This window comes from Perca flavescens, chromosome 20 (assembly GCF_004354835.1).
Source record: "Perca flavescens isolate YP-PL-M2 chromosome 20, PFLA_1.0, whole genome shotgun sequence".
Taxonomy (NCBI): domain Eukaryota; kingdom Metazoa; phylum Chordata; class Actinopteri; order Perciformes; family Percidae; genus Perca; species Perca flavescens.
In genome coordinates this window covers 23556946-23574138 of record NC_041350.1, presented here as the reverse complement: position 1 = coordinate 23574138, position 17193 = coordinate 23556946, and the positions used below count along the sequence as shown (strand labels likewise).

The window sequence follows — 17193 nt, the reverse complement described above, 5'->3', positions numbered from 1 at the left end:
CCTTTGATGAATCCACGCGTGTCCGCCGACGTTACAGCTGTCCGAGCGATGAGGAACTGCTCGGCCGATCCATAATCATATTTCAACCTCCTATCCCGTTTCATTCGACTTCAGTCTTGGGAACTGCGGCTGTAGCCGCACACCGATGTGTACAGGCGCCCCCGCTCCGCTCGGCATCAGCAGCGACCCAGCGGCAGAGGACCGCAGAGCGCAAGCAGCCACTGAGATGCCATGCGCGACCACCTACTATAGCCTACTTTATGCATGTGCGCACGCACGCAGGTTAAAGGCGCACTACTACTAGCCTATTGCTACTTTTACTCTGAATTATGATCCTCAGCATAATAGGGTGGAGATAAAACAAAACAAAAATACAGATTAAATGGAATTTAAAGGGATACTCCAGTGATTTTGTATTACACTTTCTAAAGTCGGGGGATTCGAAAGAGGCAGATTTCTAAAAGAATGGACAAAATCAAAGCAGCAGAGCTAGCCTGACTTTATAAGTCAAGCTCCAAAAACACTGGATCCAACATTTCCCGTAATGCAAATCACTAGCATCTGTGTGGCACTTTTTCCCGTTAGCAGTTTTAAGCTCAGTGATTGGATGTTTCTTGCCAAAAATGCACCTTGTGAGTTATTACATTTGCCCCAAAGTTTTTATGTAGGCTTGACTTTTTACACAGTTAGAAGGTATTTCAAGCCCAATCCAAGATATTTATGTTTCAAACTTTGGAAAGCTCCTCCCAGAGCCACACACATTATACAACTGTTTTCCGGCCAATTCTATATAAACTGCTCTTCTGAATGCACACACAACAAGTAACTTCAATGACACTGGGGATGGCTGCCTGATTCACGTTTCAGTCCTTATTAACAAAGATTTCAGCTGCCTTTTGGATTGATTGATTGATTGTTTTTGCAGTGCAATCCAGTCCCCAACTCTACATGAGTAAATACAACATCCTAACATCACATTCAACCAAATAAGACCTAAATATGTATGGTGGATAAATTACATTTCCAGAATCCAGAGTAATGAATTAAGCCTATTTTATTCTCTCAACAGTGTGAGCTTTAGCTTCAGCTTGCCGTTAGCAGTTTTAAAGGTCCCATGGCATGAAAATTTCACTTTATTTTTTTTATTTATTTTTTTAACATTGATATAAGTTCCCCCAACCTGCCTATGGTCCCCCAGTGGCTAGAAATGGTGTTAGGTGTAAACCGAGCCCTGGGTATCCTGCTCTGCCTTTGAGAAAATGAAAGCTCAGATGGGCCGATCTGGAATCTTCTCCTTATGAGGTCATAAGGAGCAAGGTTACCTCCCCTTTCTCTGCTTTACCCGCCCATAAGAAAGAGAGAGACATCATGGCTGTTGTTGGCAGTTGGTCAAGGCCACACCCCCACCCTCCACCTTGCCCCCCCTCTCTCCTCCTCAATAGCATTTAAAGCTACAGACACAGAAATGACACATCCTAAGGAAAGCTCATTGTGGGACTGGCTCTAGTGGCTGTAATTCTGCACCAAGGCTGAATTTCGGGAAAGAGACTTCAGATACAGTATTAGGGGACCACTAAGGTCTATATAAAAGCATCCAAAAAGCAGCATGTCATAGGACCTTTAAGCTCAGTGATTGGATGTTTCTTGCCAAAAATGCACCTTGTGAGTTATTACATTTGCCCCAAAGTTTTTATGTAGGCTTGACTTTTTACACAGTTAGAAGATGTTTCAAGACCAATCAAAGATATTTATGTTTCAAACTTTGGAAAGCTCCTCCCAGAGCCACAGAACACATTATACAACTGTTTTCATAGAGCGTTTAGTACTCACCGTGTCCAGTAAAATGAACTTACACGCCTCTGTGTGAGACAAGCTCCAGTAAACACACACAAAAAGCTTTTCTTTTCATTTTTTATTCATAATAGTCTATAACTTCTGATAAAATACACTTTGTTTACAAGTGCTGATTACTATATTACATTCACCCGGAGTTTAAATGGAGACAAAATGACACAGACATATTAAACAAATTCACCGCAGGTTAAACGAGACATTTCAAAATGGTGGTGATTGCCCATGACACTTTCCGGCCAATTCTATATAAACTGCTCTTCTGAATGCACACACAACAAGTAACTTCAATGACACTGGGGATGGCTGCCTGATTCACGTTTCAGTCCTTATTAACAAAGATTTCAGCTGCCTTTTGGATTGATTGATTGTTTTTGCAGTGCAATCCAGCCCCCAACTCTACATGAGTAAATACAACATCCTAACATCACATTCAACCAAATAAGACCTAAATATGTATGGGGACAAATTAAATTTGTGTTAACCATCAAATACTGTTACACCATTTTTAGTGAAATTACTATGCTAAATATGTGGAAAACTGTCCTGATTCTAACCCTACAATCTTTAAAACCAATGTTCCACAAGACATAGCCCCCCCATTTAATAACAAATACATTTAAAATGGACTTTGATTAATCCACTAACCTAAAAATGGTGCTTTAAAACATATCTTTTTGTTTTTATACGGTAATGACACATGTAGACAGCTAAAAGGGTACACACATTAGACAACATCTCTATGGAAAAATATAGACCAACAGATCCATGTGGGGAAAAAACTTGGCCATACAGAATATTAATACCTGGGCAAATTGAGTTATAAAAGACAAGTTATTCTATGTATGGTGGTCCGTCCAGTCTAAACAAAATTATAGGAAAAACGGACAGCCAATATATTATTGTAGTAAATACCCTGTTGATTTTCAAAAACAATTAGCAAATAGATTTTTTTATATTAAAATATATTAATTAAAATATATTACTTTGATTAACTAGTCAGACATTAAAAACAAGTTGTGATTATTTCATTTTTTTAAAAGGTGACTTTGGCATATTACCTTGGAAATAATTGCTATAAAACAGGCCTACTTTTCACCTCGAGGAGATTTCAAAATAAAGTTGCGTCTTAATTTGTAATCAGCATGAACACCTGAAAAACCTGCTGAGGTAACGCTTGACACTGGCCTTTTTGCACGTTAATATGTGGTAAAGTAAGCATCTGTACTGTGTTAACATCATCGTAATGCATCTAAAAGGCTGTTACAACACGGTAACAAAAGTGCTGGTTCATCCTTGTACATCACACACACATACATTATTGTACATTATATAAACATGATCCAGTATTATGTCGTCCTTACAATACCTCATACCACATTAAAATGGAGGGTAACTCTCAATTCTCGGGAAAAAGGCCATTTTAAAGTGAAATGTTACACCCGCCTGTTAATCACTGTCATATTGTACCTCTTAATCATTTTGTAAAACTCAAGCATGCTATGCTGAATCATTCTATGATAAAGCATTTAGCATAACGTACTTTTCTCCATTTTCTTTCCACGGTAAAAATGATTTTGTAATAAACAAGATATGCTCAGGCAATGTATGCTGCACGAATAAAATAAAATACATTTCTACATCTAGGCATATACTGTAAATGAGGAAATATTTACAGTGAAAAAACAAATTATCTTCATTTTCTCTCCTTGACTTGAGTGTTTTTTTTTGTTTTTTTGTCACTTCTGATCTATCTATAGAGACGTACAAGCATGAGAAAACCCACCTCATGGGAGATAATATCTACATACTGGCTTTTTTTGGGGAGAAAATGATGGTTCACACAGTAGGAAGTGACTCTAGACCTTGCCGAAAGAAAGGATTCTTCTTTTTCCCTATGTTTAGATGTAAGTGCTGTACACAACTACTACCATATATCCAGGTGGTTTTTAAGTCCATTTATATACTCTTTCTAAAACTATACATGTTCTTTCTAGTTCTTAAATCTGAGTGTGTTCAATAATAAATGTACAGTTTTTATATAAAATAGTTACTGTGAGTTGCACTTCCCTGCCATGCGTGCATAAATGCCAGGAGGTACTCTTCAACCAATGATTATCATTAGCGCCCTTTTTTTTGGCCTTTAAACCATAACTGATTAGGCCCAATAATAAAAAGTGTCTTAACACAACAGTCATTATGTTGTACAAAAATAGCAACATTCATTTTCCCTCCTTTTTTAAAAACTACACATATATATATTTTAAAAAATATATCACACTAATCCTAGCCGAGTGCAAACATTGCCAGATTTTATATTTGTCACACATCTGACAGACTACTGATTTGATTGACAACTGATTGACATTTCTACCAAAAAATTGCACGAAACAACTTTTCATAGATGTTGGTGAAACAAAAGACCATCCAGTGTAAATCCTTGTCTTTCCAACAGCAGCCACATGCTGGTTGTTTTGTCTGGAGTGTGGATAATGTGCTTCACCCCAGCAGTGATTTTGTATCGATTCTGAATGACCTGCTTCTGCTTTGGGTCTTGCTTCAGTACAAATCAAACCACGATACTGTATCTTCTAATTATTATTCATTTCATATCATCGTACAACTAAACATGACACGCAGAGTTTCGAGGGGCCGATGCAGTCATCGTGGCAAAAGGCTCCGCATCCTTTGCACATGATCATCGCCTTCAGTCTGCAGTAGCATTTAGACTGGACGTCCTCCATGTTGGAGCCTTCGATGAACGACTGCTCAGGTGAGGGATCGTCCTGGTTGCTGTGGTCTAACGAGTGACCGGCAGGTATGGTGGTGACGGTCACTGAGAATGACATGACGCTCCCATGGACACCGCCAGCCTCTGATGAGGCTGTGTGAGAGCAGATGCCTGCAGTGCTGCGGTTCAAAGTGTTAGGTACAGACATGCTGATAGTGCCACCGTAGCACGACGCTGCCATGACTTCCTGGTTATCGAGTGTTCTCTGGGTTTGAAAGGCAGACTGCCGCTGGTAACAGGGGTCCACTTGGGTAAGATATGGCTCGGAGTTTCCTTGGTTACTATTGCAGAGTTCGAGGTGCCTTCGTTGTGACTGAGAAAAAGGGCTGGTGTCTTCTTTGGCTGTCACACTAGTGCTGTTGTTATCGGCACCGACTGCACTGTCCTCTGATCCAGGCTCCGTCTTTACATTGGAGCAATGCTGAATGCTCGCTGCTTCATCAGACTTGGTTACGGAGTATCCATGCTGCTCTGTTTTTACACCAGAAGCAGGAAAAAAGCATTTGCTGGCTGGTTCTTCTTCCTTGGCCGCATCCTCTCCTTCTGTGCTTTCCCTTTTTAAATTGGATATAGACGTGTTTGGGATGACAGACTGGTGCAGCCTCTTGCTCTCTGGTCCTCGGCCATATGTGGACACATTAAGCAGGTAATGTCCCGTCATGGCAGGCCTGGGCATCCTCTTACGACCCAGAAATCCTACCGAAATCCTGGATTGGTCCTGATGCTCTTCTGCATGCACTAGCTGATAGACTTTATACTGAGGGTGCGGAGGCCCCTGACCACCATAAGGCTGGCTCTGCTGGCCTTTCCTCTGCATCAGAGTCTGCAGGATCTGCTCCTGAGTCTCCTCATCAGGAAGTTCCCTGTGATGTCTCGGGTATTCTGAGAAAACTTCTGTGTGTCCTGCTGTATTGAACTGGTGGGACATCTGCTTATCAGACCTGTGCTCAGCAGAGTGTGGTGTCGTCCCCTTACTACCAGAGGGTACGTTTGACATCTTCACTTCCACCTTGGATAGCGGTTTTGGGAGGATCTGCTCCAATGGAACCTCTTTACCCTGCAGAAGCTGAGTGACCAGCGGGTTATTTGCAGGGATACAGGAGCTGGTCTTGGTTGATGATATAGCAAGTGATGGACTTTCCTGTCCCTTCAGAGCGTGCACAGATGGCAGAGTGGGTTGCATTTGACTGCTGCCGGGCGCACTGACAGTACCAGCAGAATGACCTTTGTTTTTATTGTCAGTTTTGCATGAGTAAGATGTTTGAAACCGGTTTGGGCTTAACTGGCCAAAAGAGTCCAGTGGGCAAGAAGGAGGAGTACTGGTCTGACTGCTGCTGCTGGAGGCTGGTAACTTGGTTGATGCCTGTGGGGATGTTGGGCTGGGGCTGGGCGAGGGCTGTGTCTGCTCACCACTGCCTCCCCCTGGCCCCGGGCCTGGCACCGCTCCCTTAGATGCAGAAGATACTGCGGCAGCGGCTGCTCGCTGCGCTCGGGCAAGCTGAGCTTTGGCTTTGATGTCAGCCAAAGTGCGAGCACCAGTACGGCCTGGGCTGCTAAGCGGGGCCGGGAGGGGAGTCCTGGGTGAGACTTGGCTAGGTGACAAAGGAATGGGAAGAATCCGTGACACTGGGATCTGCAAAGTGAAAAAAGGAGCTGTTAGAGAATTATTTCAAGATATGCATATAAAAGTAAATGAAAAACCTCCATAATACACATTCAATTTCTCCAAAACAGCTAAAAACTACTTCTGTGTCACGTTATTGCCTCCTCTTTGCTACAAAATCCTGGCAGAGAAATGCATGAGGGGTTCGAGAAATTTCTAAGGACATTTTGATCATTTTTGACACATTTTTGCCATGACTCTTGGTTGCCATTGGAATCCACTCAAACTGCTGCGAATCTAAGCTAAATACAGCTACCACCCTCTGCAAAGAAGCAGGCTACAAACTTATCAGAGTCACCTTTCAACATTTGTGTACTCAAAGGATAAACAGATCAGAGAAGACTGAGTTCAGAGATCTTTTTCCTACCTTGAGTGGTGGAACCCTCTGATTTGTTGTTGAAGTTGGTGTAGCAGGGCTGGATACGGATGACGCTGGAGGAGATACAGAGGAGACTGAGGACACTGAGGAAACTGAGGACATACGGGGCCTTTTCTCTGGTGTCAATTCATCCCCAATCTCACTGAGAGATTTCCTTTTCAGCGGCTCTGAGGGGCCACTGGGCTCAGGGTTGACCTCTTTGCTCTCCACAGTGGGCTTAACCACAGACACCGGCTGATCCTCTTTTAGCTCTGAACTATACTTCTGTGGGCCGCTCTTCTTAACAGGCGACTGGGGGAGTTCAGTTTTCTCCTCCTTCACTTCCTCTTTATGCTCCTTTTCAGGCAGCGTACCTACTGGGGCCCGTTCAGTCGGCCTCTCAACCTCTAGTGTTTTTACCGCAGGTGTTGGCCCAGACTGTGCTGTTGCGTTCAATTTACGATCCTCAGTGTACTGTGAGCGCCGTGTCTTCATGGGCTCTGTGGTGGAGACTGGCTCTCTCTGAGCAGGCTGCGTGTTCAGAAGTTCCTTTGTTGGCTTCATGTCTTTCACAACGGTCGCAGCATCAGTCTGGCTGCTGTCCTTGGAGCCCTTGGGATCCTCTGGTGCTTGAGCGGCAGGTCCTGTCTGATGAGGGGGGGACTGGGGCCTGGCAGACTCCTGATTCACATCAGCCTTTGTCAGCTCTTTGGATTCCCCAAAGCTGAGCCCAGAACTAAAGAGAGAGAGAGAGAGAGAGAGAGAGAGAGAGAGAGAGAGAGAGAGAGAGAGAGAGAGAGAGAGTTACTCAGATTCCCCAAATTTGTGTTAATTTTGACATCTTAATTTACACAAAGTTCTGTATTTTTTATTGAATAAGCCATATTCTGCACCTGATTGATGAGAGGCCTTAGTATGAAGTATGAGAGGCGAGTATGCTTCGGTTGGCATCTTGATCAATCAATGAGCTGCCAAATTAGATACATTTTTAAGCAGCTCACCAAGTCGATTTAATTTGATTTAGCCTTGTCTTGAAGCAATATGATGTTGTTGGATAACAAGCAATTCAATAGTACAGTATGTGATGAATACTGTGAACAAACACTGTACTTCTACTAATAATGTAATTATATGTTCCGGAAATTTTACTCCTGTAATGTGAGAGGGAGATGAGGGTGGTGAACATATTTGGAATTTCATTCAACTTTAAATAAGCCTTTCAAACACGGCACCATTTAATAACAATGCCAATCTGACATTAGATATTCAATCATAATGACGTGAAGAAAATAATCCTGAGGAAAAGTAAGACTGCCATTCTTCTGTTTGTAGGTCCTATGGGTAGAGGGTTTTTTATTTTGCCGTTTGGAAAATAATATACCTTCCAACTTCTCAAAAAGTGGATTGGATTGGTGTATGAATATAAATAATATATCATAGAGGAGAACTTACTTTTCACCATAATAGTTTTCAAAGAAGGCCTCCTTCCAGTGCTCTACTCTCTTTTCCTTCTCTATTTCTTGGCGCATTCGTAGCTGCAACTCAGGAGTGAATTCCCCTGTAAAGAACAAAGTTACGTAATAAAAAAGAAAGAAAAGTCAGACTCGTTCTGTGTAGTGGCAATAAACCTTGGGTGACAGCAATATTTCTTTTGAATATGAACTGAATGCAGCTATTATCAGTTGGAAACAGTTGCACTGACCCTCAGACAGTCTCTCCTTCCAAGACTGAGCTGCTGATGTGAAGAACTCATTGTTCAAAGCAGAACTAGTCACCTTCAGAAGGCCATCCATGCAAGCCTGGGGAGAGGAGGCACAATGTTGTGACTAACATCACAGTCACCATCACTGCATCAGTACATCCACTTACTGTATGCTTCCCATATGCAATGTATAGTTAAATGTGTAAAATCAGTGAACATGAGTTAATGCTGTACAGAAGTTAGCTGTGTGACATGTATATGTGCGGATTGGTTTTCTATATTATAATTATTATGTATATATATATATTATTATTATTATTATTATTATTATCATTATTAGTCATCCAACGATAGACAGGAAAGATGGGAAATGACATGCAAAAATATTACACTCTACATTTAGTGCTAGATAATGCAACAAAAGCATAAAAAGTATGTATTATTTTAGAGCCACCTGCCGGTCAACTTCAGGCAGAAGTTTGAGCAGTCTCTGTTGGCAGTCTGGGGGCAGGACCGAGAAGGTGTGCTTGTTGATGATCGCCCGCAAGTTAGTGTTAACCAAAATGGAGTCTGGTGTTTCCACATCTATATTACACTTGGTACGTTTCAGCTGCCCTGCAATGCAAAACAGGAAACAGATGTAAACCAAGACAGATCCAGCAATGCAGAAACATGCCGATCTTGCAACTGACATCTTGAGTAATTTACTCTCCTTGTGGTCATGAAATTTGTTTTCCTTCCCAACATTCTTTGTTCTGCTAATGTGGGATCATTTCACTTGTTTCTCAACTACTTATGAAATAATTCAGTTAACTCTACCTAAATCCAAACAAGTAGATATACATTTGTCAGATTATTTTAACTATTTTAATGGATAAGGTTAGTGTTATTCCTTTTCTGCTAGTCAACAAATCCCATAAAAAGAACAAAACCAACAATGCATGTTTCCGTCTTTCAGTACTGACCGACTTCCCTACCCTGTATATGGCAAAAAGCCCCAAGCACTTTGGTTCCTACCTTTAAAAACACAAATATATACTTCTATTTTTTAAGAAAAAAAATTTCTAAAACAGCTGGGCAGTTTTAAGTAAATGCTACTCAAGCTGAAGTAAATAATGCATTTGTTGGAGACTATTTAAGCCAGCGGATTAAAACCTTTTTGGCGCACTGGTGAGTATTTATTTACGGCCCCAGAACATTGTCTTGTGTTCACTGTAATCAAAGAACATGCCACCCAGTGCATTGGTGTGGTTTGTAATACTTTTTGGACAACAGAGGAATATGCTATACTAGACTTTGGCAACACAGGCAATACTTGATAGTAGGATAGGAATGTTGTTTTTAGGCTTTTCATGGGATCTGTTATCACCAGCCCTTTCCTTTAAGATTTCCAAACCACTCGGATAAATAAAGTAGATGTCTGAATTACCTGCATTAAGGCGCCCTGACCTCTGAGAAGCCTTCCTGGGAACAACTGGGTGGCATAAGTCTGTTAGACAGAGGGAAAGGAGTAGAAGGAAAAGCTCTGAGAAACTGCAAACCAGCGATCTAACTGTTTCCACACTGATACTGCCAATTATAAGAGTCATGTTTCGGTGATAATAATACTATGCCTTTTGTTGTGTAGTTATGCAAACCTGTAACAACAATCAATCAATCAGTTGTATTTGTCACATGAAATCGTACAAGGTACAATTCCAGTGAAATGTAATCCCATCAGCTCCTTCAACTTGTGCATGATAACAGGACAATACCTAAGAACTGCACCAATATCAGTCATTTATCCTCAAAACTGTGTATAATAATATCATGCCGTGTACATCAATAAAATATCCAAGACATGACTACTACTAATTTCATTTTATTTGGTATTTGACAATTTAATACCCACCAGTCTTTGTAGTAATGTTGTCAGCCATATCTTTGATGGTTTTCAGAAGCAGTCTAGGACTGGAGGTGGTTGGCATCCCCCCCTGTCTGCGCTGGTTTCTCTGTTGCTGCTGCTTCAAGGCCTAAAACGAGCAGAATAAGGAAGGAGCAAATAGCCAGCAGTATGAGAAACACAGAGTGTGAATGTGTGTAACCCTCTGTTTCCCTCCAACTACTCCCCAGGGCCACATGCCTGGTTAAACAGCTAAATAACAGTGCAGCAATGAAACAAAGCATAAATCAACTCTGTGTTGGTAATTCAGTAAATTCAAAGTCTGATCACCTCCCAAACACAATGTCAACTGATTATAGAAGCAATCCAAGACAGTCCACCGAGTGCCTCTCTTTTGTTTTAGCTGATTGAAGTAAAAAGGAAACCACAGAAGGAAAATACACAATAAGTCTCTCCAGCGCTAATATTTTAGCCAAATCGCCATCTTCTAGTGTTGCATACGCCCAATAAATGAACAGAAATTGGTCTTACAGAGCTGGAAATTCCAAACCAGCACAGATGGAGTGAATTACAATCTGTGCAATCAAGAGAAATCTAATTAAAAAGAACACAAAAAGCACAAAGCAGCCAATAGCAAAATGTTAAACAGGGTGGATTATGAGGACATAATTGTTTTTAAATAACCAGCACAAGATGTTTTACAGACAGGGAATGGAAGGATATTTGGCGCCTGCTGAAAAGCCAACATGGGTTATGTACATCTTTACTGAAAACGTGTCAGCGGAAAATAATTTAGATAAATGTGGTGAAAACTGTAAGTATTTTCACATAGTTCAGAGGTGTGAGATTTGGATTCAGATTAGTACTGTTTTTGGATTTAATAGTACTTGTCTTCTTTAAAAATTCTACACTTTGATGTTTAAAAAAAAAAAAAAAAAAAAACTGTTAGTCACACAAAAAACTATACTTGATATATATACATGCAAGAACAAATATATGAAAACATTAATATACTTAACCAGAATATATTTGTGTGTTGCAGCGTGAGGTGGCAGGGTGTATATAGGTGTACGTTTGTATGAGGGCGTTGCAGGAAGTTGTGTTCCAAATAGTGAAAATAGTACTTACTCCACTGAGTAGCTGTAATTTACACAATACAACATAAAGAAAAACGAACCCATTAGTACCTGTTTCAAAGCTTTCTTGCTGTGTTTCTGCGAGGGAGAGATGAGTTTACCGGTGGGGACAGAAGGCGACGAGCATCGTGGCTGCGGAGAGGACGGCTGTGACTGCAGCATGGAGGGAACTACCAAATACAAAAGCACAAAATACACTTCCTGAGGGTGGTGTACAGACTTTATCACATCATGCTTTTGTTTTGATGAAACTGAAACCAATACTATGCACAAAGAAGCAGATTGCATTACCTTGCTAGTATATCATATCACTAAAAATGGGCTGAACATCTAAATAGGAAGCTTGTTCCCAGTAACCTCTCTGTTCTATATTTCAAAAGAAAATGTAAACTACTTTTCTACATACTGTAGTGTTTCCACTTGTTGCTTTTTCGATGCCACTTAATTTGCAATGTAGCTCTTTGCATTGATTAGTTCAAAAATAAAACTATGTGAGTCCTCCCACTCAGATATAAACCTAAGTTATTTGCTTGGCAGTTTCTAACTTGTGCATAATGAGGAAGCGGTCATGGGTCGTACTGAGAAAATACAGTTTCCTGTTTTAACAGTCACTTAAGATATTCAAGTGGCAGAGAGAAATAATGAGAGTCAGTGAGAGCACAGCCTGAAGAAAACGAAAAATAATTGCTACTTGAAGAAAAGTTCATCCTTCTAAGTTGCGCTGCAATCAGGTGTGCAATTCACAATGATTTGACACCACAGACACACGAAAGAGCAAACAGTGCTATGATGTGACCGCCGTGTGCAGACTGCAGCTTCTCTGCTGACAATTAACGAAGACATTATGGACATTTTAAAAGATAAAACCCACCTTTTGCTATCATCATGTTCGATGCTCAGTGTAATCCAGGAACTATTTTGTGAGGAGACGGTGTAACTTGTGTATGCCTCTTCTACTGCTACTGCAGCTGGTTTCCTGTGTTTCCGCAATCACTTTTAACTGGGAGGGGGCGTCAACTCTGATAGTCATAACTAGGTAACCAACCAGCGAAAATCAGCTAATGAGCAGAGCTACAGTCAGTGTTTGGTGTTTTACGCCCCCAACGTCGTCTTCCAGGCAGCGCTGCTTGGAAGGCACTAGGATTAGGCAACGGTTAGGGTTAAGGTTAGGTGCCTTGGTCCCAGCGCTGCCTTGAAGTCGATGTTGAGGGCTTAAAACACCATTGAGCGCTACAGTCAGTTATTTTCTATTGAGGCTGCTGTTGATGGAGTATCTTTCTTTTCTATTGATTCTACCTGAATGATCGTTTAACAGAAGTGACTAGTATGCGACAAGAAAGAAGCCTTAACTATTTAATACTTAATATAGAGTTTGCAGCAACAAATTTGAGCATTGGATTTTAAGGGTATTTAATAAATGTAATTAGTTAGCTTTCAAAATTAGTCTTCCATCAGGAACGTTTAGCTATGACGTAGTGGTGACATTTTTTTATTAATGTTCTTAAATTAAATAATGTAATATAATTTCTGTTAACATCTGTAATAAATAGTCATGTATTCAAGCTATTATAAATGTTAAAGGGTGACTCATTAATGATTAAAAAAAACTTTTGGAGATGATGGTCTGTACACTCTACTTGAAGTGACTTAAGAGATGTAGTGAAAGTACAAATGGTTAATAATAATTCTGTATGCGGTGCACAGTACCTCTTCGCATCCACCTTCCTCTCCTGCCCTCTTCTGCGATGGCACTGCTGCTGTTTTCTGTGCTTTGGGAGTCAGAAAGATTGTCACTGCTCTCCTCAGAGCCATCCTCAGACAGCTCGTTCGCCACAACTGAGAAGTCCTTCTACATAAAAAAAAAAAAAAAAAAAGTACATAGAGTATATTACCTTTATGTTATAGATACAGACAAATAAAAGCCAAGCAGTAATTCAAAAACATCTTGTGGGGTACACACACACACACACACACACACACACACACACACACACACACACACACACACACACACACACACACACACACACACACACACACACACACACACACACACACACACACACACACACACACTTATAGAATTCAAACAAAGCATTCATTATTTAAGTATAAGAGAGTATAAACATATTTATCGGTTTATTCGGTTATCATATCACGATGCTAACCAAGATTTATATTTTCCTGTCCCTAAAGTAGACTGACATTGTAGCCCATTTTTGGCCTAACGCAGCACAGTAGTGAAAGCTACTTTGTGTCTAACTAACCTTTAATGTGTAGACCCCCATTCTGCCTGGAACTTTGTAGAAGATCCCCTCCTCACCACGAGAGTTTGTGTGCAGCATTGCGTTCAGACATGCCAGTGGCGAGGTTCCACTGGATCATGAGAGAAAAACGCAAATTATACATCTGTTCCCCAATTAATCAGACAGCTAGGAGGAAGATGAAAGAAGGGTCAAGGCTGGTCTGATATCTGGGGAGAAATTGCTATCATGCGTCAAGAGGACATGTATGAGTTCAGGTCAGATTCACAGTGTAGTTGTGGGGAAATTTCCTGAATGTTTTATACAGAATCAGCTGCATAAAACTGGTTCAAGACAATCTAATCATTATAAGGAGGACCTGATATTCTAAGATTGAACTGATCTGGCATAACTTTGTCTGTTGCATAAAAATCTGTTCTAGTTAAGTCAAACATTTTTAAGGCAAACGTGAGTCATTTAAAAGTACACAATAATGCCTCAACAGTCATGCAAAAGATGTACCCAGGTACATAGTGACACAAAAATGCATTTTTGTCAACTTGCAGTATAAAACTTAAAGTGCATTAAGCAATATAGTAATACAATGCATTGAGATTGAAAAAAATGCAACATCTGTTTGTTATTCATTCAGAAAATTACACATATTGCCCGCCAATCATTTATCTCAATAAATGTACACCCCATGAAATTATTTGGATAATTTCATTTAACTTTGTTGAACTTTTCAATCTGTATAGAGTAAAAACATCGCCATCAGGATCCATGCTCTACTTTGTTAGAACATCGAGTAATTTACCATACTGAAAAATGAAATTGTGTTTTTATGCAACAGGTGGCTACTATGGCAAGTCTAGGTAAAATACGAGTGTGTGAGTCCTGTCTTTATGCAACCGAACATGTTATTGTTAATAACATGCAAAAGGTAAAACCAAACGCAGTGAGTTTGTTAGGATAAGGGGTGGGGGCTAGCTTTTCCTTACCTTCTGGATGAGAACAGTGACAATGAAACAAAAAGAAACGAAACAATTATTAATTGAGTGAAATACTATGTGAACAAGAAAAAGGGAAGTACATGATATGATAAATCAATAACAGAGGGAAGAGCTGTGTACTCTCTCGCACATGAAAATGTTTCCTATATCTGAAGGGCATTTGTTGTAGGAAAGCTACGATGCCAGGAAGATATTTACCTTATTTCCTTAAGCCTTTCTCTTTGGATCACCTGCAAGATCTCTTTATGGCTCATGGGCGTATTAGGGTATTTCTCCAAAACCTAACGCACAATGACAAATTATCATTATCATAGAACAAATTGTACAGTTGAGTTATTCAAGTGAGGTTGTCATGAAACATGAAGGCACGATTTTACATAGTAAAGCTTTCTAACAAGTTTCTACAAAGCATTAGTTTCCTTGACTGTGTAAGTGCAGGATATATAATGGTGCTCAAAATAATCCCAAAACCAAATACTTAGTTAACTACTAAATTATAACATATGGCTGAGGCACTCTCATCCAAGGAAACACTGCCATATGTTTTAACAGGGAATGCAGCAAGACCACTTTTAAAAACGTTTAACATTAACCATCAGCAAAACATGTCAACATTACAGTACAGTAATAGTACAGAAACGTTCACTCCATAATAATAATTTAAAAAAAACACCTGGTGTTAAGCAAACAATGTTGCTTTTATTTTGCTCCTATCTTGTACGTTTTTGTAACGACTGCTCCTGTATCCCCTTACTGCTTTAATATGTATGCATCTCAGTAAAACCGGACTTTTTGGGGGTGTTTAAAAACTAACGTTATTACAATTAAGTAGAGTTAAAGCTATGTTATGTGAGCAAACTAGCTAGTTACTGTAAGTGAGTATTTCTTCCTTAGGAATGTACGCCTACCCTGACATTCTTACCTAACCAATCCCACTCACGCTTGCCTAAAGCTAACCAATCCAACCACAGCAGGCAACGACCACTAGCCAATCAGAGGGAGAGTAGGACGGGTCATGGCTTCCCCATGCCTTTGCCATCCTAGCAAAAGAAATGTGGCTTACTGTAAATAACTCAGTGAAGCTAATGCATAAATGAACAGTGGCTGTCTAAACAAGAAATAACGCTTTAATTATAAAATAGTTGTTGGAAGTTTTGGTATTTTGTAGTCATTAGCACGTTACTCTAGACAGCTAGCTGCAATGCTAGCAACATTCATTAACATAACGTTACGGATATGCCGCTAAACGTTGGCATGCAATATATTAACTAGGTGATCTATTATGGAGTTAAGGCAACGCAGGGGGAATACGTTTAACAGGACACTATTTTTTTCACTGTGTTTTATTTGCAGCTGATATCAAACAAACTTGTTGGATTGAGTAGCGTTAGCAGGGGCTAGCGTGCTAACCTTGCTAGCGCGCAACACTGACGCGATTACTTAACGGTTACTTTATGACTTCAAATCGTGACAAACATGTCACCCACACTGTGTAGGCACAACACACGGAGGTGTTTTGGAAAGATGCTTGGGTGCACACAGCTGACTGTCATCTCGCTGCAGTTGTGCTCAACGGTGACAGCTTGACGGCTAGTGACAGCGGTTTTCCAAAGACCGTCAACACGGGCCTTGCGCGGTGTACGCAACATCTCCACTAGCAGGTCATGAACTCATAAACACAGTTGTACAAGTGGGAGCGTTCAAGGAAAACAACCACAACAAACGACAGATAAAAACACCTAGAATACCGTTTTAGCGGCTTCCGCCCACGTCCTCCCCTTCTTTTTCTTCTGTCTCTCCCTCATTGTTGATGTCTTGTTGCTGAGTAGTGTTGAATTAGTCTGTTCCACTTGAAATGTTGCTGTAGTTACCGCGTAAGATCCACTCCGTCTGCCATGTTGGACTTACTGTAAAGAGTCATGTGACTCCGAAGAAAACGTCACCTTACTGTATAAAGCTGTCAAAGCAAAGTTTCCCACACAAATGTATAAAGCTCTCAGCCGCAATGAAGGCCAGTGTCACAGAAAGACAGCAACATAACCGCAGCTCATAGGAAAATACAGTAGGCAGTTTAAGATCATTTTAGTGTTTATTCTCATGTGTAAGCAAATGGACTTTCACAACTATGAAAAAATAAGGCAACTAATCAAGAGAGCATTGCAAGCTTTCTTAACATTTTTGGCTCACAATTACATCAGCTAGAAATTGAAGCAACAATTCATTATCAAGCATACAGGCTACCCCCCCCTGTATCAAATAAAAAACAAGAACTGTAAAGATCCTCCAAACTAGGTCTGGTTTCAGATGATTACATTCTGGCTAGGGATGCACGATATATATTCGGTACCTTTAAATTATCGTATGATAATGGGAAATGTTAATTATTATATATTATGTTGTTTTTATTGTATTAACAACAGTGATGTTAGATGTGGTTAGGTCAGAGCTATGGAATATTAAATCACTCATTTTTGCACTACATCTCAGCCTTGCTCACCCTTAGGTGCGCATAAACTACAAGTTATGCACTTCTTTTTAAAAAACAAAAATGTAA

The 17193-nt window shown here is 40.3% G+C and overlaps 2 protein-coding genes across 5 annotated transcripts in view; both read right to left on the bottom strand.

Annotated features, from left to right (window-relative positions):
* The window catches only part of dtnbb (dystrobrevin, beta b), a 37208-nt gene extending 37026 nt beyond the window's left edge, over positions 1–182 (bottom strand). The window contains exon 1 of the mRNA XM_028565358.1: positions 2–182. The gene's annotated coding sequence lies outside the window, so the exon portion shown is untranslated. The remainder of the gene's footprint in view (position 1) is intronic.
* Positions 183–4379: 4197 nt separating this feature from the next.
* asxl2 (ASXL transcriptional regulator 2) lies at positions 4380–16583 on the bottom strand. Of its 4 annotated transcripts, none has more exons than XM_028565665.1 (13): positions 16388–16573; positions 14838–14920; positions 14628–14630; positions 13651–13759; positions 13091–13232; positions 11435–11553; positions 10257–10377; positions 9795–9854; positions 8820–8980; positions 8366–8462; positions 8116–8221; positions 6673–7399; positions 4380–6275 (listed from the first exon to the last, which is right to left on the bottom strand). In XM_028565665.1, exons 1-13 carry the CDS (start codon positions 16442–16444, stop codon positions 4464–4466), a joined length of 3597 nt encoding a protein of 1198 aa, XP_028421466.1. In that variant the 5' UTR covers positions 16445–16573; the 3' UTR covers positions 4380–4463. The 4 variants fall into 4 exon arrangements, with proteins under 4 accessions (XP_028421466.1, XP_028421467.1, XP_028421468.1 ...); XM_028565668.1 differs by lacking the exon at positions 4380–6275 and adding an exon at positions 7557–7631 and having other exon boundaries at positions 7314–7399; positions 16388–16583; XM_028565666.1 differs by lacking the exon at positions 14628–14630.
* Positions 16584–17193: the final 610 nt, after the last annotated feature.

Bases quoted from the DNA above. Each gene is read 5' to 3' on its own strand.
- asxl2 (XM_028565665.1), bottom strand. From the start codon at position 16,444: ATGAGGGAGAGACAGAAGAAAAAGAAGGGGAGGACGTGGGCGGAAGCC. The intron at 13,233-13,650 runs GTTAGTTAGACA...TTTTTTATGTAG, and splicing joins TGGGGGTCTACACATTAAAG to AAGGACTTCTCAGTTGTGGC. The intron at 10,378-11,434 runs GTACTAATGGGT...TGCTCGTTTTAG, and splicing joins GCAAGAAAGCTTTGAAACAG to GCCTTGAAGCAGCAGCAACA.